The sequence below is a fragment of the Pimephales promelas genome, chromosome 2 (genome assembly GCF_988280905.1).
Source record: "Pimephales promelas chromosome 2, fPimPro1.hap1.1, whole genome shotgun sequence".
NCBI lineage: Eukaryota > Metazoa > Chordata > Actinopteri > Cypriniformes > Leuciscidae > Pimephales > Pimephales promelas.
Genome location: NC_142770.1, coordinates 18,815,223 through 18,838,646, shown reverse-complemented (window position 1 = coordinate 18,838,646; position 23,424 = coordinate 18,815,223). Strand labels below are relative to the sequence as shown.

The following is a 23,424-nucleotide window of genomic DNA, read 5'->3' as shown; positions in this document are numbered from 1 at the left end:
AAGACTCAAAAAAGATGCAATTGCTGGCTACAAAGGGATCTGTCCTTAAAGGGCAGAACACTGCTCACTAAGGCAGAGGGTCTGTCCCGTTTGGCCTATGCAGCTCAGTCTCTCTTTGTGGATAAGCCCACTTCTAAATTAATTAATGAGGTTTTAATAAAATTCTTATGGAAAAATAAGCCACATTATGTGAGAAAATCAGTCATTCTAAACTCTTATAATAATGGTGGTCTGAATTTTATTGACTTTGACTCCCTCAACAATACCTTTAAAATTAATTGGCTGAATCAGTACCTAACCAATCCTTCTTCTATTTGGAATGTTTTTCCTCAACTTGTTTTCTCACAACTTGGTGGCATTAATTTTCTGTTAATGTGTAATTATGATATCTCCAAACTCCCTATCAAACTATCCAATTTTCATCGTCAGGCTCTTTTAGCTTGGGCTCTTATTTATAAACATAACTTTTCGCCACAAAGATGTTATATTTGGAACAATAAGAACATCTTGTTCAAGAATAAATCCCTGTTTTTTGACAGTTGGTTCAATAATGGTTTATTTTTAGTAGAGCAGTTGTTTGATAAGCAAGGTCTTTTGTTCAGATATGCAGAATTTCTCTCCGAATATCAAATACCAATAACCCCAAAAGAATTTGCTACAGTAATGGGCGCTATTCCCTCTGGTTTATGTATGCTTTTTAAAAACTGTGATCACTCCTCCGCAGTATCTACTGCACCCTTTCCTAAACCCTGTGATACTCCTATTGGTCAAATCTGTTTCTCCGAGTCGAAAGCAAAAAACTATAAAATAAGATCTTTATTTGTCAAGGATTTGATTTCTGTCCCACCTGTTATTTCCTTTTGGAATAATTTGTTTGTTAACCTTAATTGGAAAAAAATCTGGTCTTTACAGCAGAAATTCTTTCTCACAAATAAAGTGAAAGAAATTTCCTTCAAGCTCATAAACAGGTTCTACCCTGTTAAGACATTTATACAAAGATTTAAATCAGACATTGAGCTAACATGCTCTTTTTGCTTGAAGTCTGATGAAACAGTGGTTCACTTATTTTGGTCAGGTCACTACACTCAGAAGTTTTGGAAGGATATTGATATATTTATCAAGTGTAAGATTTGGCCAGGCTTTTCAATACAGATGAGAAACATTTTATTTGGATATTTTGACTCAGAACCCAAACATGCAAATATCTGTTTTGTTATTAATTTAATTCTTTTCTTAAGCAAATTTTACATTCACAAATGCAAATTTTCAAACTGTAAACCTTTTTTCTCTGTCTTCTTAAAAGAGATAGAAAATTATTTAAGTGTGATTTCAACATCTACTAATACGAAAGCCATAAGGACTATTAGAATCTGCACTGCCTTTAATCTTTTCATGTGAAACCTTTTAGTGATTTTATTGCCCTACTCTTTTTTTATTATTTTATTTTATTTATTTTTGTTATTGTCCTTTATTGTTTTGATTGATATTATGTGATGTATGCTTTCTCCTTTGTATTGTGTTTTATTATGTATCCTGTTCTCAGCATTAATTAAAAAAAAAAGATCTCTCGGAAAAAAAATAAAAAAATAAAAATAAAAAAAATGGAAAGATTGATGCAAATGGGTGGAGTTGCCCTTTAACTCTAATATCCCCGCTGCATGCAACTTGCGCAAAATGGCGGACACCCGCGAACTCCACGTGTGTTACTGAACTCGCGTCACTTAAACTATTATTTTACCCATCAATATCACACAACCTCTAAATAACAGTACTGTGCATACTGTCTTTCTATCTCCATTGCATAATACCAATTATCGTTTCACATACGAAGTTTCATTGCCGCATTGTTTAAGGTTTTGAGTAATTGTTATAGCAGCATACAGCGCATCTTTTTGAAATTCCGATCGGCTCGAACAGAAACCCGCTAGGCATACTGCAATATATTCAAGCACTTCAAGAAATATATTTACTTTGAACCGTGATACAGGTGATGCTAAACAGCTAACATTCCAATGCCGACCGGCAGCATTAGCAAGTTTTCAGACTGATAAAAAGCTATTTATGTAACACGTCACACCATATAAGAGTACAAATAAATGTTTACCTGCTCAACAAAAAGTCAGCAGTGTCAGCATCGGTATTCAGTCCCAGATCTCGCTGAAGTTTCCTCCATCGGTCAATGGTGAACCCTATATTTATCCTACTCAACTTTCGGCGTTCTTCACATTTTCTTTTCGTCTCTGCTTTTTCCTCAAACGACTTTCTCTTCCGTCCTAACTTTCTTGTAGGGGCAAGCAGGGGACGCTTGCTGATGTATTTTTCGTTGTTATCCATTGCTGTCTGATGTGCTACTTAGCTAGCTACCATGTGCGGTCACCTGCTAACGTGCGCGATTCTCATGACGCAGAAGGGGGGCGCGGTCGGGCGTGGTTGGGCGCGGTCGGGGTGGAGACTTCTTCTTCTTCTTCTTTGGAGTTTATCGGCAGTTTGCATCCATAAATGTTGCACTACCGCCATCTTCCGGATTTTTTTTCCTATCATGTCCAGTTACATCATATTCTTTTCATCATACCTATTCTTGATAAATATAAAAAAAATACTTCTTCTTCTTTGTTCATTCTCCCCATTTTCCAGTATTTCCTTCATTCCTATCCCTATTGTTCCAACTATTCCTAACTCTTCCATCATACTTTTCCTCTGCTCTTCATATTGTCTGCACCTCAAAAACACATGCTCTATTGTTTCAGTAACCTGACCACAACCACAAAATCCAGTTGGGTGCTTCCCTATAATGTGTAGTGTTCCATTCAAATTACTGTGACCTATCCTTAATCTGGTCATAACTATTTCTTCTTTTCTATTCCCTCCCTTATTCTTCACCGCCCCAACTTTACTTTGTATAGCATATAAATGTCTCCCTTTAATTTCCATATCCCACTGATGTTGCCATTCTCCAATGGCTTCCTTCCATATTATACTCTTTCCTTCAGATTTTGATAACTTAATATTTTCTTCAATATTCTCTCTTTTCACAGCTTGTTTGGCTAACTTATCCACTCTCTCATTACCCGCAATGCCAATATGAGCAGGAATCCAAATCAATTGAATCTCACATCCTTTTTCCCTTATTCTTGTGTATATTATCAGTATTGAATACAGTAAATCCTGATGACTATTAGATATTCCAACCATGAGACTGTATAAGGCTGACACTGAATCACTTCCAATTAAAGCTTTTTTAATTTTGTTTTCCTCAATCCATTCTAGCGCCATCTTAATAGCATATAATTCAACTGCATACACACTCAAATCATTTGTGGTTCGTCTGCCTATCTCACCTCTTTGATTAAAAATGTAAACTGCAGATCCAGTCTTTCCTGTTTCTGGGTCCTTTGATCCGTCTGTATAAATCTGAATATACTCTTTATATTTAATATCTATATGTCTATAAAATTCCGCTACCAGATCTGTACTATTACTTACTATTTTAACTTGAAGTAGTTTAAAATCAACTTCCATGGTTTCTAGCTTCCATATCGGTGTATCAGGCCATATTACAGTTGGGCAGAATTCCTTTTCATACACTCCCAATTCTCTAGCCGCCTCATCTCCAATCCACCCAAAACTGAACTTTTGTGCTCTCTCTCTTTCCCAGTTATCTTGTACTATTATTTTAGCTGGATGGTTATCTCCATGCCCTTTTAGATTTACCCAATAATTTACAAGTAATTGTTTACGTCGGATGTTCAATGGCATTTCTCCCGCTTCCACCTGTAGAGCACATACTGGTGATGTTTTAACTGCCCCTAGACATAATCTTAATGCTTTAGCCTGTATTACATCAAGCCTCCTAAGTATAGATTTGGCTGCTGATCCATATGCCACACTTCCATAATCCATCCTTGATCTCATTAAACTTACATATATATATATTTCAGTGATTTATAATCTGCTCCCCATTCTAGTCCTGTTAAACATCTCATTAAATGTATTACTTTTTTACATTTATCTTCTACATTTCTGACATGTTCTACCCATGTTAACCTTGTGTCAAAGTATACTCCTGAAAAACGGAATGCTTTAACTCTCTCTAGGTTACTTCCATATAGTTTTATACTAGTATTTTCCTTGATTTTCTTCCCTGTAAAAAACATCACTTTAGTCTTCTCTATAGAGAATTTGACACCCCACTTTATTCCCCACTCCTCAACCTGCTGAATCCCTTCTTGAATTTTTTTTAACTACATATTCTATATTTCTTCCTTTTTTCCAAATTGCCCCATCATCCGCAAAAAGTGATCTTCCCATACCTAATGGTATATTGTCATATATATCATTAATCATTACTGAAAATAATGTGGGACTTACAACACTCCCCTGAGGAGTTCCGTTTTCAATAACATGTTCACTTGATAGGTCTGCTCCTACTTTAACCTGTATTGTTCTTCCTTCCAGAAAATCCTTTATCCAGTTAAGAAAATTTCCTCTAATTCCCATATTATACAATTTAATCATTAGTCCCTCTCTCCATAGCATATCATATGCCTTTTCTACATCGAAAAATACTGCCACTACTGTCTCTTTATTTACTTGTGCTTTTCTTATATTATCTTCCAAGCACAATACTGCATCCATAGTATTCCTACCTCTTCTAAACCCACTTTGACACTCAACTACCATGCCTCTTTTCTCCATAAAATACATTAACCTTTCATTTATCATTCTTTCCATTAATTTACAGACATGAGACGTCAAAGCAATAGGTCTATAACTTGTAGGTTTACTAGCTTCTTTCCCAGGTTTCCTTATCGGCACAACAATTGCCTCCTTCCAGCTCTTTGGTACTTTCCCTTCCTCCCACACTTTATTATATAGCATCAATAACTTATTCTTCCCCTCCTCACTTAACTGTTTCAACATGCTATAACATATATCATCTTTCCCTGGCGCAGTCTTCCCAGTTTTGGCCATTGCTCTCTTTAATTCTCCCATGTTAAAAAGTACATTTTGTTCATCCTCTACTTTTCCCATCTTCCTTAATATCTCTACATTTTCAGATTTTGTCTTCTCTCTGCCTCTCTTCCCTTCTTCAGATAGATTATTAGAGCTATGCACATTGACAAATGTATTTGCTAACATTTCAGCCTTTTCCTTATTTGTCACTGCAATTTCATTTCCACTACTCAAAACTGGGTAACTCCATTCTCTCCTTTCACCACCCATCTTTTTAATCATTGTCCACACCTCTCCAATCTGAGTTGTATTCCCGATTGAACCACAAAAGTTCCTCCAATATGTTCTTTTTGCCTGTCTAATTGTTTTCCTTACTATTGCCTGAGCATATTTATATTGAATCATGTGCCTGAAATTATGAGTTCTTTTCATTATTTTAAATGCTTTGTTCCTATTTCTGACTGCTTCTTTACATTCCTCATCCCACCATGGTATAATTTTCCTCATTACCTTACCTTTACTTTTTGGAATAGACTCCATTGCCGCTGCTATTATACCTTTCTTTATTTTATCTTCCATTGTCTCTATATCATCACTAGACTCAATCTGGCTCAAACTTCTATCACTTTCTCTTTGAAAATGTTCCCAATTAGCCTTCTCAAATATCCATCTTCCTCCTCTTTCCTCTACACTTTGAGGTAATGAAATATTAATTTTACATAATACTGGGTAGTGATCACTTCCTATTGTCCCATCCTTATATACACTCCAATTACATATCGCTGCCATACTGCTAGACACCAGTGTAAGGTCAAGTACAGATTCCTTCCCCGTACTAACCTCTATCCTTGTTTTACTTCCATCATTTAAACATACTAGGTTTTCCTCATCCAATAACTCTTCAATTACTTGTCCATTACTATCCATCTTCTCACTACCCCACAATGAATTATGCGCATTGAAGTCCCCACATTATTATAGTCTTTCCCCTCTATTTCCTCAAGTTTATTTATATCCAATTTCCTACACGGATTGTAATCATTTATAACTATACATTTTTTTTTCCTTTCACTCCATATTTCTACCACTACATATTCTTGTTCCTTTCCTATACCTAACACCCTATACGAAATCCCTTGTCTTATAAATGTAACACATCCCCCTCCACCACCATTTTCCCTATCTTGTCTAACTGATACGTATCCATATATTATAAAGTCCAAATTGGGTTTTAACCAGGATTCCTGAATGCATATAACGTCTGGCTTTTCTCTTCTATTCCGTATAAATTGTTTGAAGTCCTGCCCATTTGCAATCAAGCCTCTTGCATTCCATTGAAGGATTAGCATTACAAAAATTACTACCCTATACATGTTGTCTCTTGATTTGATTGTATACTGAGTTCATCCCTCACTTCTTCCCACTTTAATCCTGCCATCTCTAAGTGGTGAATTGCTGCTTTAACAATAATCTGGATTCTTTCAGTTTTAGACCTGAGTTCAGCCGTAGCATTTATCACCCCTGCTATAAATGTCACTATTTTCTTCTTCTCCTCCCATTTTTCCTTTTTTCCTTGATGATCTTCCCTGTTGTGAGGACGTCGTAGTAAAGTTCCATTTTTTAAGATCTTTGCTAACGTTCCAGAAACGTTGTGGGTACGTCCTCAAAAGAGGTCGCTAGTTTATCCCATGGAAAACGTTGTAGAGACGTGGTCAACTGGTCACCAGATAATTTTATCAAATCTTTGATGAATTAAAATTACATTTCTCATATACAATCCAAATGGCATTTAGTATTACTAGGACTTGTAACGCGATTTTCTGGAAAGTTATCTGGAGACCAGTTGACCACGTCTCTACAACGTTCTCCATAGGATAAAGTAGCGACATCTTTTGAGGACGTGCCCACAACGTTTCTGGAACGTTAGCAAAGATCTTAAAAAATGGAACTTTACCACGACGTCCTCACAACCTGTCCTGTCCTAATGACTAAATAAAACAATGCAGCTGCACAAACAGGCTTTAAAAGTTTTATTAAAATAGGAAAAACAGAACAAATATTTTTACAGCATTATAAAAATGAATAACTGCGCAAATAGCATTAAAAGCATGAACAATAAAAGAGGAAGGGAAGGGGGGGGGGGGGGGGGTGTCCTCCGATACACGAGTGTATGAATGACACTCGTGCAGGGGCGGCTCGCCCATAGAGGGCGCTGGGGCGCCGCCCTCCCTCCGACCTGTCTGTCTGTTTTTTTTAAAATATATATTATAATTTATAATTTTGAAAAATAATCTGTGTTAATTATATGATAATAATGGTTTTACTTTGAAAAGTGTTATGAACTCACCAGAATGATATTTGCATTCACTTTCGTTACTTTTATCATGTTGGTGTAGTAGTATAGCCAATAGGCTGTCTTCTCAGGGCGCCAGTTTGCTCAGCCCCACAGTGCTGGAATTTAAGCCAATGGTTCCCCGGTTGCTATGCAAAAAAGTTTATATTTCGCCAATCAGCGCCGTCAAATTTTATGGTTTAGGGGCGCTGAAAATATCGCCCACAGTATCAGATTAGGGGAGTGCACCGTGCACGCGCACCACGGGACATTTTTTTTTTTACCTCAGATGAGAGCAGAATGGCAGCGCCAGTGACGTCGAGTGGAAATAATGTAAAGTAAGTCGTGGGAATTGATCTGTCTGTCTCTGTCACTCACTCACTCACTCACTCACTCACACACACATAAACACTGTTTCACACACATTTGATATTAAAATAGTTATAGGAATATTAATACCTGTGTGTTTGCTTTGTTTTTGATGTTTTTAAGTTCTGAGCTAGATTACTGTGTTTCATACTAGTTAAAATCAACTTTCTTCTCATACTTGGGTGTTACAATCAAGAACGTTGTCCCACCCTCTTTTTCAGAGCCTTTTCTCTCTCTCTTTCTCTAGTATCAACACATTGTTATCCATTATCCAATTGTCAATTTGTCAAAAATATGTAGTCTACAGCTGGGGATTGATTAAACTAGATTGTTGTATTACCTATTATTTTTTGTATTACCTATATATAATTTATCAATATTATGCGTTTGCACTTTTTCTGTCAGCACACAGAGCATAATAAACATGCAACTTGTTCATTATCATTAACTGTCAAACAAATTATTATTATTGTATTATTTGACCATTGGTATTGACTGGTTTAAGTTATTTTATTGGTATAGGTAAGGGCATGGCCTAAGGCCTAAAATGCACCAGAATGCAGGAAATCACATCTACTAAATTCAAAATTTTCTGGGGGGGAACCCCCAGACCCCCCTCTTATTCAGCCCCCCCTACAATAATTTTCACCAGCCGCCACTGCACTCGTGTATCATTCATCTTCCAAATCTGTCACTCGTGTACAATTGGTCCTTCCAAACCAGCCAAACGAGGACATCTTAAATAATGATACCTTCTTCTGATACCCCCCCTTCTATAATTTTCACCAGCCGCCACTGGTTTAGGCCCTGTTTATACGAGAACGCACGCTACGCAAACTTCGGATTTGTGTCCTTGGTAGTTCGCACTTGCCAAGTTCGACTCAGGAGAACGAACTCCCGAGGACGAGAGGACGCAAGTCCGGTACTTCTGCAAATGGAACAGCGGCGTTCTTGATCGCGTCACTCAGCGTTATCTCTTTATGTATACTTTAGGCAACAATAAAACAAAATACGCAACAACTCTGCCTCTTTTCGTCAACAATGAAACAAAATATGTTATAGAAGAACACTCTAAGTCTTTTCATTTAAAAAAATCTTAAACATATTAGTCTAAAGGCCATGTGGTTCAGGCAATGCATAGCCTACATTGATTATCTTTACTGCATACATTACATTTATAACAAAATGAATATGATCTTTTTGTTTTCATTTAAAAAAAAATATGAAACATTATTGAATTTTATTGACATTTACCTAACAGAGACAGGGTTGTGTCATTTTATTTTATTGTTCATATACTGAAGATAATGTTAAAATAAATATATAAAGTATATAAAATACAATGACACAACCCTGTCTCTTTTTGTTAAATGTCAGTTTTAATGATCAATAATATCTAGCCTAAAAGGTTAGAGGTCATGTGCAATTTCAGCTACAATGAGAAATAAGGCAAACAATTCAAACACAAGAAAGCTCTAAAAGTTAGCATACTAAGTTAAAGGAGCAAACAACAATATATTGTATGTGGCGTGTGCCTCAAACACCCCTTTTACTGTCTATGCGAACACCCTATGTATGCGGGTAATTCCTGTATGATGCTAATTTTTTATTCTTTCTGAAAGCGCCCTGCTAACAGCAAGAAACTGGTATTTGTTGTAAATGTTGAGCCTTGCTTATGCATTAGCATCCAATTAGCTGTGCCATGTAGATAATGATGTGATTGCTACCAAATGAGTCCAGTTTTTCATGTTAGAAGTAGGTATTTTGCATTTTCAGGCCCATGAAATGCTTTTGTCAAGTAAATGAACAGCCTAAATGCATACAAAGTTTTCCGTTTTTATTTGAAAGCAGTGTTGTGTAAACAGATAAACTTGACATAACTCTGACACCAGCAGTGTCAGAGTTATTTTAGGTGAGCAAAATCTTCAGAAAAAAATGTGTCGCCAATGGGCATATAGCATTTGTTTGCGCATTCCCTATACAGTATTATTTTTTTTTCTTGTTAAAGGTCTCGAGGGTTGCTTTTGTGGATACAGCATGAAAATATCTAATAAGCATTTTCTATTCCTTGAAGAAAGGGCATTGTGCACATACCAAGTCTTTGTAACATTTACAGCACTTTCTGCTGTTTTAAAGCCCTCAGGCAAACTAAGCTGCTATTTTTAGACACTCAAGCTGGTTATACTGATTCAATATGAATAGAAAGTTCTGCATACCAATTTCATGAAAATAAGGGAGAAAAAAAATCTACTTATCTATGTTTTTCTGTTCAGAACTCAGGACATTAGGTTTGAAGGACTTCATAGAGCCTCTGAATCATAAAATGCACTGTACAATGCTGAGATAAGGTGCAGTTTGCCTTGCTGTTTCAGTGCAATATGCTTTAAATTAATTTGTTTCTATTAGCTAACAAATATGTGGAAGACTGAATCGATGCAGGACTTACAGACCTAATAGTGACCGCAAATGCATTAATAATGTATGTTCTCGCTTCCATAATTCAAAAGTATAATAGGATTTGATGCCTTTAATTATTACAGTTAAAGCTAAAGTAAAGTTTTAATATAAATAATACACATTATTTTTTATTTGGGGGTTAGATTTTGCCACATGAAACACAAACAGCTGTAAGACTGGAAAACCTGGAACATGCCGAGCCGTCTGGACTGTGAAACTACTTCCCAAGAGAACAAAGGACATTTCAGGAAATTACCATTCGAACTCTCTATTGCAAAATCACCATCTCCACTCGAGATGCAATCACACTGAGTCAATCCCCCCAGTATTATCTTAATTTACATTTCTTTCCATTTGCCCCACGATCTCTTCTATCCACATACTGAGATAACCTGAAATTCACCCAAACGCTATACACTATACGCTTTACAACACTATATATGTTTGGTATCATTTGAAATGTCTCAGTGCGACTGGTACAAAGGTTTCATTCCCACAGATGTAAACCAACAGGTAATAAAGGATTTAAGAGTTTAGAGATATTTAGCTTTGAGTGGAGGTCAATTGGTCTTTCATGCAAATTGTCCTCTGTCCTCATGTAAGGTATAAACTACCCAGGTCTGGAGACTTGAATAATGCAAATTCCCATTGTTAGCTCATGTTTCAGTTTGAAAGAGGTTTCTGTCTTTGAGTATTTAGACTAGAGAGATGTTGCAGGAGGCTCAGCGATTTGTAATAAGATCAGCCCGTAATCCTGAATGTCCTCAGAAACTCATGCAGGCTATATTGCAAATATACTGAAATGTTTGCCTTCGAAGTTCACACCCTAAAGTTGCAGAACCATTCATTTTCTGTAAAGAACACGCCTTTTCCCCACGACAGCTGGCAACGTTCTCGGACCCATACGTTTATCTGTACCGTTTCCAATATGGCATCTATCCCAATTATTAGTACTTTTAGCCTCCTAATTTTTCGAGATTTGTAAAATGTCGACTGACTAAAAACTGTTTTTAAAAGAAAACCCACCACTTCAGGTCGACCCCAGCCTGGCCAGGGTCTCAGGATCACACGAAAGTGTGCCGGACTTACTTACTCAAATTAAAATTATTTTGTTCAAAACTCAATCAGCACCTGACACTTTGTCCTAACCAGATATCACAATATCAATCAAACATCACAGCCAATCAGGAGAGCACGTGGACGGAGTCTCTCTATGCCAATGCACTGAGCTCAATGAAATAGATTAGTACAAAATCAAATTCAGAAATATAATCACTATTTTTTTCAATTCCAGGTTTTTTTCAGACTCTCCCTGTAGGAGATTCCATACAAAATATTTTCTAAAAATAGAATCTCGTGTCGTGCCTCGTTAAAATATAATTTAACGCATGTCGCTTCAAGATTGGTTAGGACACAGCCGTTCTCACAACTAAATAAGTAATTGCAGTCCTGACCTAGGAATAGCCTGGGACACTATATCTGCCAGAAATAATTTGTTAGCATTAGCAAAGATCCCTACAGTGTTTCTCCTATTGTGAGCTTGGAGGTTCAAGGTTATTTAGGCAAGATGTTTCGAATGTAAACTGAAGCACTGAGCAAATCTGGTATTTAATTATGATTTAAATACCGATTTCAGTGCAATTAATTAAATGCGTATAATTAAAACATGATTTCTCAGGTTGCATCCTCGAATTTAAAAGTGTCCAGATGATCAAAATCGCCAGGGATTGTGCTCCATCACTTTTAGTACTACTGCAGAAAACATTATGGGAGTTACTGTCTCTGTGGAGAAATGAACAAGGAAATTGAATTACAGCTTACACAGTCAGGATTAAATTAAATAATTAATGACATAATTAATTATTTGTCCACTTATTTTATAGTTATGCAAAGCTATTGACACTGCATTACAGATACATTTTCCAAATTCCCAATTTCACCCATGTGTCATGAACAAATGTGCAGTTTTGTTCCTCTCCTAATAATAATTTGTGTTACACAGCACCTCTAATGATGGCAGCAAAAGGTGATCTTTTTGTTTGAGGTTTTGCAAACAGGAAATTCCATTCTGTGTCAGAGAGATGGAAAGCCACTTTGACTCAAGCCTCCAAAGTTAGCAAATACAAGTGTAACGTTGCAGTATGCAGGAACGGAGACCAGAGGCGTTCTTAGATGTCAATGGAGGAGAGGCTTCACTACGCTGAATAAACTGCTTTTGTGGAAAAAAAAAAAAAACAGCTTATCATTTATTGAATCTTCAACATGTTTGCTCTTTACAATTAATTTTGGATGACCTATTTAAGAGTTTATAGTGGAATAAATGCCGAATAAAAAGAAAAGTCAAAGATTTCACAATTTCAAAGCCACATTTTTGTGATTTATGGTTTTCGTAAACAGTGAACAGAACTGTGAATGAAATTCAAGGCTTTAAAGTGATCAAGGCACACATGATAGTAGAAGAGCCATGGATGTTCGTATCTCCTAATAATAATACCATCTCTGATGCACTGTTTAAATGAATATTCTTTATCTAATCAAAAAAAAAATGAAAAGATTCAACAGATTACAAGCAATATTATTAAATAAATTTAACAAATTAGAATTGAGTAATAATTAATCAAATCATTCCTTAAAAGTTAACCATTTAAAATGAGTAAAACTTACAACAACAACCAAAAAAACATAAATTTAAGTCACCATTATCGTGATCAGTGTTTTAAAATTTCGGTTTTCTCCTTCAGTGATTCTGCTTGTTAACATCAGGTGTCTTCAATGTTGGCAATATAAAATAAATAGTTCTTAATTAATCTTTGACGTCTGTCTGTTAGTGAGATATTTTTCTTAACTTTTTTGGTGTAAACTTTAAACATTTTAAATGGTTAACATTTAAGGAATAATTTGATTAATTATTACTCAATTCTAATTTGTTACGTTTATTTAATAATATAGCTTGTAATCTGTTGCCACAATTCTATTGATTTGATATTAAGTTTTAAAGCATATTAACAGCATGGAGAGTTAAATGAACTCTGTACACACATATGATTTTGGGCTGTCCCAGACGAAAGATGACATGTCGTGGTGATTTCTGTGGTCGTGGCTCCTACGTCGTACAGTGAAAGAGGCTCGTTGTTCACGGTACTGCGACCAAAGATAGCCTTCGATACATTTCTGACAGCGAGTTTGCATGCTCCCCTCATAATTCTGTTATAATGGTATTTTTTTAACTTTACCTCATGTTAACGCAATACTTTGATCAAACTAATGCGTTTATGCTCATAGTTGTATTAAAGGGACACTCCACCCATTTGCATTAAGCTTTCCATTGTTAGAAACCCAGTTATACTATTGAATGGTCGTGCAACACTCTCTCATTTTCCCCTGAGACGAGAGAAATCTGCTATTTACCTTTTTCACTTCGTCCCACAATGAAGCAAAAATCGTCATTTTACATCATTGTAGGAGGAAGTGTAAGAGGGGGGATTTCTGTAAAGACTACAAGCACAAGATCTCACCCTTTAGCCATAGTGGGTTGGACCTAATGCGCTAACAGACCAATCATAGATCAGTGCCAGTGCGTTTGATTTCACCGGCAGAAACTTTTGAAAATATGGACGAAGATACTGAATACACAGACGGATGCATTATGGAGGATTGGGATAACACAAAGTGTCGGCCATCTTTTTTGGAAGCTAAGCTAGCAGGCTCTTGTTCTGTGGAGAAAGCCGAGTAGTAACTTTAGCGTTTACCATCCTCTTTTTCCCGGACATGTCTGGCCGTCGATGTCCGGGATTCACCTTTTGCTTTCTGCAGTCGCCATTCATTGTTTACATGTACAGCTTTTGTTTCAATCTAACTGAATTCATTCTGATTGGTGAATCTGAATGTCGTGTTTACATGAACGCTAAACAAGTGATCGGTTGATGTGCGTTTTAACATTGCTGAGAAAATTCCCTCTCCTCCGTGAGAGATACGAGACCGGTGCGTCTCACAGGTGTCGCTCATCGGTAATCACGCCGTTTTTCCGCGGCCCTCACTCGTCCCGCTCGCCACAGTAAACATGATGAATGGCGACTGTAGAACGCAAAAGCCGAATCCTGGACATTTTGGCCGATCTCGAAACACATTTTCGGGCAGACTCATCACAGAGACTCACTAGTAGCCTAGACTTGTTTTTTAACTCTGCGCGCTGTTGCCGGTAGGCGTGGCCTCCTAGGGCGGCGAAACAAGTGCATTCTGGGAGTTGTTGTCTTCCATCCACATAAGCCAAAAATAAATTTTCTGGATTTTCTCAGTCTAGAAAGCTCCAAATTCAAAAATAATTTCACATTTCTTCTAAATAAATTACCCATTTTAAATACACATTCATCTTTCCAGAGGTGGAGTGACCCTTTAAGCTTATTTGCCGATTTTAATCAAAATAAACAGGCATGTAAACACATTTTCTCAGTTTGATGAACCGTTGTCCACTATAAAGAGCCTTTTATGGAATGGAAAGGTTCAACGGATGTTAAAGTTTCTTCAAAGAACCGTTGATGTCAGTAAACAACCTCTATTTTTCAGTGTGTACAAACTGAAAAGTCGCACGAAAACTCATGTAGCGTTCATTTCACCTTTGGCAAGACTTGAGTATGCGAGCCTCAGGCTGTATCAGCGCAATCACAGGATGCTGAGCCTCACACGCTTCTGAAGACGATAACGTTTCCCTTTGACATGTACGTAGTTGCTGTTTCGCTTCTGGTGTGCGTCTGCATGCAATTCTTCCTCTGTATATTCAGAAGTTGAGCCTGCCTGACGCCAACTCATTTCCCTTCACGAGCCTGCTCTGGCCTCCTCATCTCTGCATGCTGGAAAAAAAAAGAGTTTTGACAGTGATAGCAGTTAGTTAACGGTTTTAATAATAATAGCTTTTAGTGAATTTCAGTTCTTAGTCATTAGACATGTCAAGAATTCATTAACTCTGTGGTTCCTCTGTGGTTTTAAGTTTACACTACAAACAACACCCTTATGATCTGGGGGGAGAAAAACCCAGTTCTCATTCTGATATAAAAACATAACAGTGTAGCCTAACCTCAATAATGTGCCTCAAAACCACAATAATGCACAGTCAGCAGATCTAAGTAAGCTAAAGAAAACTTACAATGTTTAATCAGCATTGCTCTGACTGTCTTTAAGATTATATATTGTTTTATGCACTTATTTATTTAGTTGAGGTCATAATGTGACTAAAATGATCAAACTTTAAGAAAATAATCCCACCAAATGACACCGCTGCAGCCTGGAGGAAAATACCCGTGGTCAGTCATTCGGATGGTGGAGCACCAGCTATTCTATTTCAAATAATGCTAAACTAAATTCTATTTCATGGGTCTAAAGACAAGAGGTTTGGCTGGTTAGCATGGTCATGTTGACCCCTGCTGGTCGATTATGTAACTACACCACACTTGACAGTTATTCAATGGATCATCTGTGTATTTTCTTAATAAAGATCAAGTTATAATCAAATAAAATAATATGCAAAACCTACACTGAAAAAGAAAAGAAAAAAAAAAGAAAGAAAAAAATGTGTATATGGCTTTTTTTTTAAATTTTTTAATTTTTTTTTTTTAGGATTTATTTCCCCCTCATTTAAAATTCTTAATCCATAATCTGAATAATAAATCAGCGACCCATGCACTTATTTATTTAGTTGAGGTCATAATATGACTAAAATGATCAAACTTTAAGAAAATAATCCCACCAAATGACACCGCTGCAGCCTGGAGGAAAATACCCGTGGTCAGTCATTCGGATGGTGGAGCACCAGCTATTCTATTTCAAATAATGCTAAACTAAATTCTATTTCATGGGTCTAAAGACAAGAGGTTTGGCTGGTTAGCATGGTCATGTTGACCCCTGCTGGTCGATTATGTAACTACACCACACTTGACAGTTATTCAATGGATCATCTGTGTATTTTCTTAATAAAGATCAAGTTATAATCAAATAAAATAATATACAAAACCTACACTGAAAAAGAAAAGAAAAAAAAGTGTATATGGCTTTTTTTTTTTTTTTTTTAAATTGTATTTTTTTTTAGGATTTATTTCCCCCTCATTTAAAATTCTTAATCCATAATCTGAATAATAAATCAGGATTATTCTTTTCTTTTTGATGGAATTTTACTATACAATTGAAATTTGTAAATCTAAAAAAAAGTAAATCTTTAAAAATGTAAATCGAAAAGGTATTCTTTTTTAACTAATGAAGAATATAAGTATAACGAATGAAGAAACTATTAGCATTAGGCTTTATGGATATGGATTAAAATAGCTGAAGTATTGTGCACTTTTTTTGTAAAGAAAAGGGGCTGATATTCAGGATTTGGGGCGAGTTGGTGTTAGAGAAATTGTATTTCATTAAAACTTCGAAAAACTTTAAATTACGGCGGCAACAAATTGAACTGTTACATGTGAAATTAAATAATAAATAATAATAATGTGTAATAATGTTCTACATTGTGAACGATTGTGAAGCGTTCAAAAGAACCAGGGTTGCGAAAGAGGACTTGCAGACGTACAGTAACGTTAATGACGTCTCGTGACGTAATGATATGTGGTGCCACACGTTAGATAGCATTAGCTTCAAACCTCCAGACGAGTCCGGCAACATTCCTCAGCAGGTACTACTGTATCTTGTGCCTTCTTATCAATCCGTTATTCGGTGTTTACTGTTTAATATAAATCTCTCTGCATGTAGTTGCCGTTCGGCTCGCGGATGTTAGCCAAAGTTTACAACATGAGTCAGAAGCGCGGACTTGAACGTTATATGCATGTTATGCATGCAAATAACAATAGAGTTTGATCATTTACGCTGATCATGTATACAGCAGGAATACAAATTACAAAATTACGAATTACAAGCTGTAAAACCCTGCGACATCACATTATGCATGATTTAACTTAGTTGTGATAAAAACAAAAAAGTTTCAGGTGATTAATTTAATTTCATTCGGTCTAGTATTTTTTTAGGTGAGTAAAATGGTTTAATTTTTTTGATACTTAGGTGTGCAAACAACAGTTGTTAAGTTAAATAGTTAACCCAAAATAACATTTCTGTCATTATTTAATCATAGTAACTTACATGTCTTTATCTGTAATGTTTTTATTGGAAATTTTGGCTGAACAGTTCCTTTATCCTATTGGTGTCATTGTTCTTGTATTGTTCTTGATTTGACAATAACTAGGCCATTTTTTCTCCATCCTCAGCAATGTCAACAAAGGAATCAAAGCCAAATCTTAGCGATTCCCAGGTCACAGAGATTATCAAACGTCTCTATGGCTTGACCGTGTCCATCATTCGACCGTTGCCCAGTTATGATGATCAGAACTTTTACGTGGCCCCCAGTGAGGGTGGAGAATATGTATTAAAGGTTATGAACTCAGCAGACAGTCACAACAGCACTGTTATTGAGTTACAAACACATTCTATGAACTTCTTACACCAAAGAGGCCTTCCTGCTCAGACCGCTTTTCCCACTCTGACTGGCCAACTCATGAGCTTGGAAGAGTTTGGTAAGAGTACCTGTCAGTTATTAATTTCATTAAATATTAAAACCTAAAATACAGTAAGGCCTGTTGTTAGTGGTTTGTTTTAAATGCCTGTTAAAGGTGAGTAAACAGGTTTTTCAGAAAGCTGGATGGATTTATATTGTATTCTATTTATCAATTGTTTAATTTTTCTATTATCACAGATTGTGGTTTTGGCTTGCAGAAATATTTAGTGCGCTTACTTGCCTACCTGCCTGGCACTACCATAGCCAAGATTACCTGCAGTCCTCAGATCTTGTATGACGTTGGAAAAATGGCCGCCACATTGGATACAGTTTTACTGCAAGTAAATTCTTTAATTCCATTACATTCCATTGTTAATGGGATATTCCACCGTTTTTTCATATTAAAATGTTATTCCCTTAACTAAGACAAGTTGATACATACCTCTCTCATTTCTGGCGCGCGAGACACTTTGATAGCACTTAGCTTAGCCCAGTTCATTCATTAAGATCCAAGCAGAGAAGCGACCCAACACCTCCAGGACCAAGAGTTTGGTCGAGATACTTTACTCGTGTAACTTAATTTAAATAGGGAAAACCTGGAGGTGTTGGGTCGCTTCTCTGCTTGGATCTTAAAGGGTTAGTTCACCCAAAAATGAAAATTCTGTCACTATTTACTCACCCTCATGTTGTTTCAAACCTCTATGTGTTTATTTGTTTTGCTGAACACAAAGGAAGATATTTGGAAGAATGTTTTAATCAAACAGATCTCATTCCCCAATGGGAATGAGAACAACATGAGGGTGAGTAAATACTGACAGAATTTTCATTTTTGGGTGAACTAACCCTTTAATGAATGAACTGGGCTAAGCTAAGTGCTATCAAAGTGTCTCGCGCGCCAGAGACGAGAGAGGTATGCATCAACTCATCTTAGTAAAGGGAATAACATAGTTTTCCTCTCATTATTTATACATTATTATTTATACAAGTTATTTCATTCACGGGCTGCGATTGCAAAAATCATTGTAACCCTAAGTACTGGTATCAGTACCAAATGGTAACCTACAATTATTACTTTAAAGAGGTATTTCTATTAGATTAAACCCATGTAAAGTAGGTTTGGCACAACAGTGCTACATGTCGGAATCATCTGAGAGTTACGGGCTTTTGATTATTGTTAGTGCGCTGCTGCGGTTATGTTATCGGAGTGCGCGCTTCAAAGCCAGATGTTTTTTGATTGGCTGTCAATGATTTTAGCTGGGAAAAAAACGTTCGAACAACAGCGATTTCAACAATACCGTTCCTCTGTGGCGGTATAGTTAGCGGTAACGGTGATGTTGGGATTGCCAGTTTTATGGAGTCACATTTACCGATGCTCTGCTAAATTTTACTGGCGAAATCCAGTTATGCCAGAAGGAATCTGCGCAATCGTGAGGTTTGCGTGAGGGCGAAGATTTCCCCATGCAGCTTTTGCTCATTTTCAAGATGGTCACGTTATTTCGCCACATTGATTAAGATAAAGCTGCTTTATGCTTCAAACATCACTACACTATTGACAACCGACTTTTTTTTTTGCTAATTTTGCTAATGTGACTCTTTTTAAAAACCTTATGGTTATACACTCACCTAAAGGATTATTAGGAACACCATACCAATACTGTGTTTGACCCCCTTTCGCCTTCAGAACTGCCTTAACTGCCAGAATGCCGTGGCATTGATTCAACAAGGTGCTGAAAGCATTCTTTAGAAATGTTGGCCCATATTGATTGGATAGTATCTTGCAGTTGATGGAGATGCACATCCAGGGCACGAAGCTCCCGTTCCGCCACAGCCCAAAGATGCTCTATTGGGTTGAGATCTGGTGACTGTTGGGGCCATTTTAGTACAGTCAACTCATTGTCATGTTCAAGAAACCAATTTGTGACATGGTGCATTATCCTGCTGGAAGTAGCCATCAGAGGATGGGTACATGGTCGCCATAAAGGGGTGGACATGGTCAGAAACAATGCTCAGGTAGGCTGTGGCATTTAAACGATGCCCAATTGGCACTAAGGGGCCTAAAGTGTGCCAAGAAAACATCCCCACACCATTACACCACCACCACCAGCCTGCACAGTGGTAACAAGACATGATGGATCCATGTTCTCATTCTGTTTACGCCAAATTCTGACTCTACCATCCGAATGTCTCAACAGAAATCGAGACTCATCAGACCAAGCACCATTTTTCCGGTCTTCAACTGCCCAATTTTGGTGAGCTCTTACAAACTGTAGCCTCTTTTCCCTATTTGTAGTGGAGATGAGTGGTACCCGGTGGGGTCTTCTGCTGTTGTAGCCCATCCACCTCAAGGTTGTGCGTGTTGTGGCTTAACAAATCCCAGTAACTGAGCAGATTGTGAAATACTCAGACCGGCCCGTCTGGCACCAACAACCACGCCACGCTCAAAATTGCTTAAATCACCTTTTTTTCCAACTCTAACATTCAGTTTGGAGTTCAGGAGATTATCTTGACCAGGACCACACCCCTAAATTCATTGAAGCAACTGCCATGTGATTGGTTGATTTAGATAATTGCATTAATTAGAAAAAAGAAATTGAACAGTTGTTCCTAATAATCCTTTTGGTGAGTGTATATTCTTATATAAAAGTGTATAAAAGGCTTTTTTTTGTCCTTGCATTTTTTTCATTAGGTTTCTCATTTTATTTCCTGAATTTAGGCATTTGTGTTTGTTTATTTTTTCTTGTGAAGATGGAGCATCCAAAGATCAGTTCCCTTCAGAGAGAGAACTTTATATGGAGTCTCACCAGTGTTCCTCTCTTAAATCAGTATCTCCATGTGATGGATGGGGACCCTGTTCAAAAGGTTGTTAAATCCGTTATTGAGCAGTACCAGGTCCAAGTCATGCCAAAACTACCATTGTTTCGCAAGTGTAAGGCATTATTTTAAGTATTTATTTACTTAAAATATTTAAAGTATTTATTTTAAGTATTTATTATTTTAAGTAACGCAGTTATTTTCTTAAAACATTTTTATTGCATTGCAGGCATTAACCATGGTGACTTTAATGACCACAATCTCTTGGTGAAACCGGATGGACCCTCAAAGTACAAGATCTCTGGGATTCTTGATTTTGGAGACATGAGCTGTGGGTATTTCATATTTGAGCTGGCCATAACAATCATGTACATGATGATTGAGAATCCCAATCCGCTCGATGTCGGAGGGCCAGTGGTGGCGGGATGGGAAAGTGTTTTTCCTCTCAATGAGGCAGAAAGAGATTCACTGTATTTGCTGGTTCTGTGCCGGTTCTGCCAGTCCCTGGTTCTGGCCCGGCATGCTGTGATCCAGCAGCCCGAGAATAAGGAGTACTTGATGATCACGGCCAGGACAGGTGTGCGGCAACTCAGTCGTCTTTGGGAGCTTGGTAAAGAGGAAGTGGAAAGAGTTTGGTCGCAGAGTGCTGCACAGTTCAGCCAACCCTGACTGAGCACTGAAGCATGACGGCTTGCTCCAATAATATATGCAAAATAAACCCAAATCCATCAACTTTCTTCCATGGAAGACAAACTGTGAAATTTGAAATAAAGTCAAGGAGGACTGGGTCTGTTAATTATCACCATAAAAGTGGTCCAAAAGTATTTACTTTAATCAATGATGATGTCAAATGGTGACTTTGGTGGAAGGTAGGGTGATACGAAACATGCTCTTAAATAACATTTTCATTGTGCTTTTGGCTCTTTTCAGACACTGTCGGGTGGAAACCTTGCGTCTTCAAACACACTACTTTCCAGGAAAATGTAAAACAGACTATTCAGACTGATCTCATGAAGTAGTGTGTGTATGACGCGCCAATTCGTATTTCCATTTTTGGCGTGCTATCAAGACGCATAATCGCCTTTCATCGTGTTTATGAACGCCGTTGACTTAACGTTATATAAATATATGACATACCTCAACCCCGTCCCTAAACCTAACCGTCACTGGGGTTAATGGCATTTATGACTGTTCCCTTACCATCCAAGGTAAAAAAAAGATATGACTTACCTCAACCCCATCCCTAAACTTAACCGTCACTGGGGTTAATGGCATTTATGACAGGAGATTTGACTGCGTGTTCAGACATGCGGAATGACGCGGACGTTAATGGCGTAGACATACACGAATACACGCGGATAGCTCAAAATGCGTAGAGATAACACGCCACCTGACTCGAAATTGGCGTATATGTTTACGCAAAAGTCATGACGTCATAGGACTATTTGTTTTTATAATTAAAGATGGTCAAAACTGTGTGAGGAACTTCAGGCCCTGTTTACACGAGGGGAAAACGCAGATATTGTCCTGCGGTTTGGCCTCTCGTTTACACGAAAACCCTGTTTTTATCACAGAAAACGATTATTTCTAAAAGTGGAGATTTCTGAAAACGCCGGTTGTGTTGTGTGAACTGGTAGAAACGGAGTTTTAGGTTCTCTCTTGTCGATTCTGAGGATTCTGATTGGCTTGCATGGCTTTATCCTTCTCCCTACACTGCCGCCAATTGGTTTGGCATAGTTATGATGGCGCTCGACGGCGTATTTATGCGGGTGTGTGAACGATGTTATTTTTGAAAATAGAGAGGGGGAAAATATTCGTTTCGCTAAATACCCGGCTTTGTGTAAACGTGGCCTCATTCACCATTGAGGGGGGGGGGGGGGGGTGGGGGGGAGTTATGAGGTTTCATTACACATTTTTTTTTTTAAAATAGAAATGAAAATTATTTATGAAAAAATTAAAAAGGATGAAATATAGAGATACAAGGTTTCCACCCGACACCGACGACATGGAAAAGAGCAGTGGATAGAAGTAAGTGCCAAGGTTTGGAGCAAAAAAAGCATGAGTGAACGATAACAAGCTAGCACTTTAACGTTGATGTCAAAAATTTGTGTTGGTAATTATTAATGAAAACCTTGAACATTAGATGAAATGGCTACTGCACAGGATAATTCCAGGATTGTTGTAAAATTACTTATATGATCCTTCAGTTTTTAAGAGAACATGTATGATGCACACAATTAATTATTAACTCAAAAATACCATGCATGCCATAATGCCTTTAATAAAGTAGCAGATGTTTATTTTTAATGGTGGAGCGATTCATTTTTGTCAAGGTTAAGATAGACACATTTATGTTTTAAGAGAAATCAAGATACTTTTGTTTTAGTTTAAATGTTTGTTTCAGTTGTCTTATTCAGTGCCTCTATTTCATCCAAGAATAAATAACCCAACTGAAAGTATTTTCTACAAAACAGGACAGTATTAACACTGCACAATCCATAGAGTATGATCACTCATGTATTACAGTATGTATGTACTGCATATTAGAATGACGGATTGTGACAAAAGGTCGTATAAACCTTTATGTACTGCCTAGTCTAATCTTACTGCTCAAGTATGAATAAACAAACTGCTGACTGCAGTATTTAATCTGATTGGTCAAAGGTCTTTTTTTATGACACATATCAAGTATTATTGGAAGGTCATCGTAGTGAAAAGTGTATTTTAAAGCAAAACATTAAGGAAAAAGAAGAACTCCGGTTGATAACTGATAATGAGCAGTCTTCTTGTTGATTGCTGATTGGTGCAGAACTTATGAAAAAACATGAGCCTGAAGGTCTTACAGGCTTTAAAGGCATTTCAGTTTGTTTAATGAGTTACCAGGGAACACCTAGTGATAAAATGTACCACATTTAAAGTTGCTCTGGATAAAAATCAAATGGAATTGGATTCACTGACTCATCAAGCA

The 23,424-nt window shown here is 37.1% G+C and overlaps 1 protein-coding gene across 3 annotated transcripts; it reads left to right on the top strand.

The window, feature by feature from the left end:
* Positions 1-16,672: 16,672 nt before the first annotated feature.
* hykk.2 (hydroxylysine kinase, tandem duplicate 2) lies at positions 16,673-22,034 on the top strand. 3 transcript variants are annotated; one of them, XM_039672815.2, is made up of 6 exons: positions 16,673-16,772; positions 17,359-17,664; positions 17,844-17,986; positions 19,838-19,894; positions 20,391-20,571; positions 20,686-22,034. In XM_039672815.2, exons 2-6 carry the CDS (start codon positions 17,361-17,363, stop codon positions 21,123-21,125), a joined length of 1,125 nt encoding a protein of 374 aa, XP_039528749.2. In that variant the 5' UTR covers positions 16,673-16,772; positions 17,359-17,360; the 3' UTR covers positions 21,126-22,034. The 3 variants fall into 3 exon arrangements, with proteins under 3 accessions (XP_039528749.2, XP_039528751.2, XP_039528750.2); XM_039672816.2 differs by lacking the exon at positions 16,673-16,772 and adding an exon at positions 16,779-17,121; XM_039672817.2 differs by lacking the exon at positions 19,838-19,894.
* Positions 22,035-23,424: the final 1,390 nt, after the last annotated feature.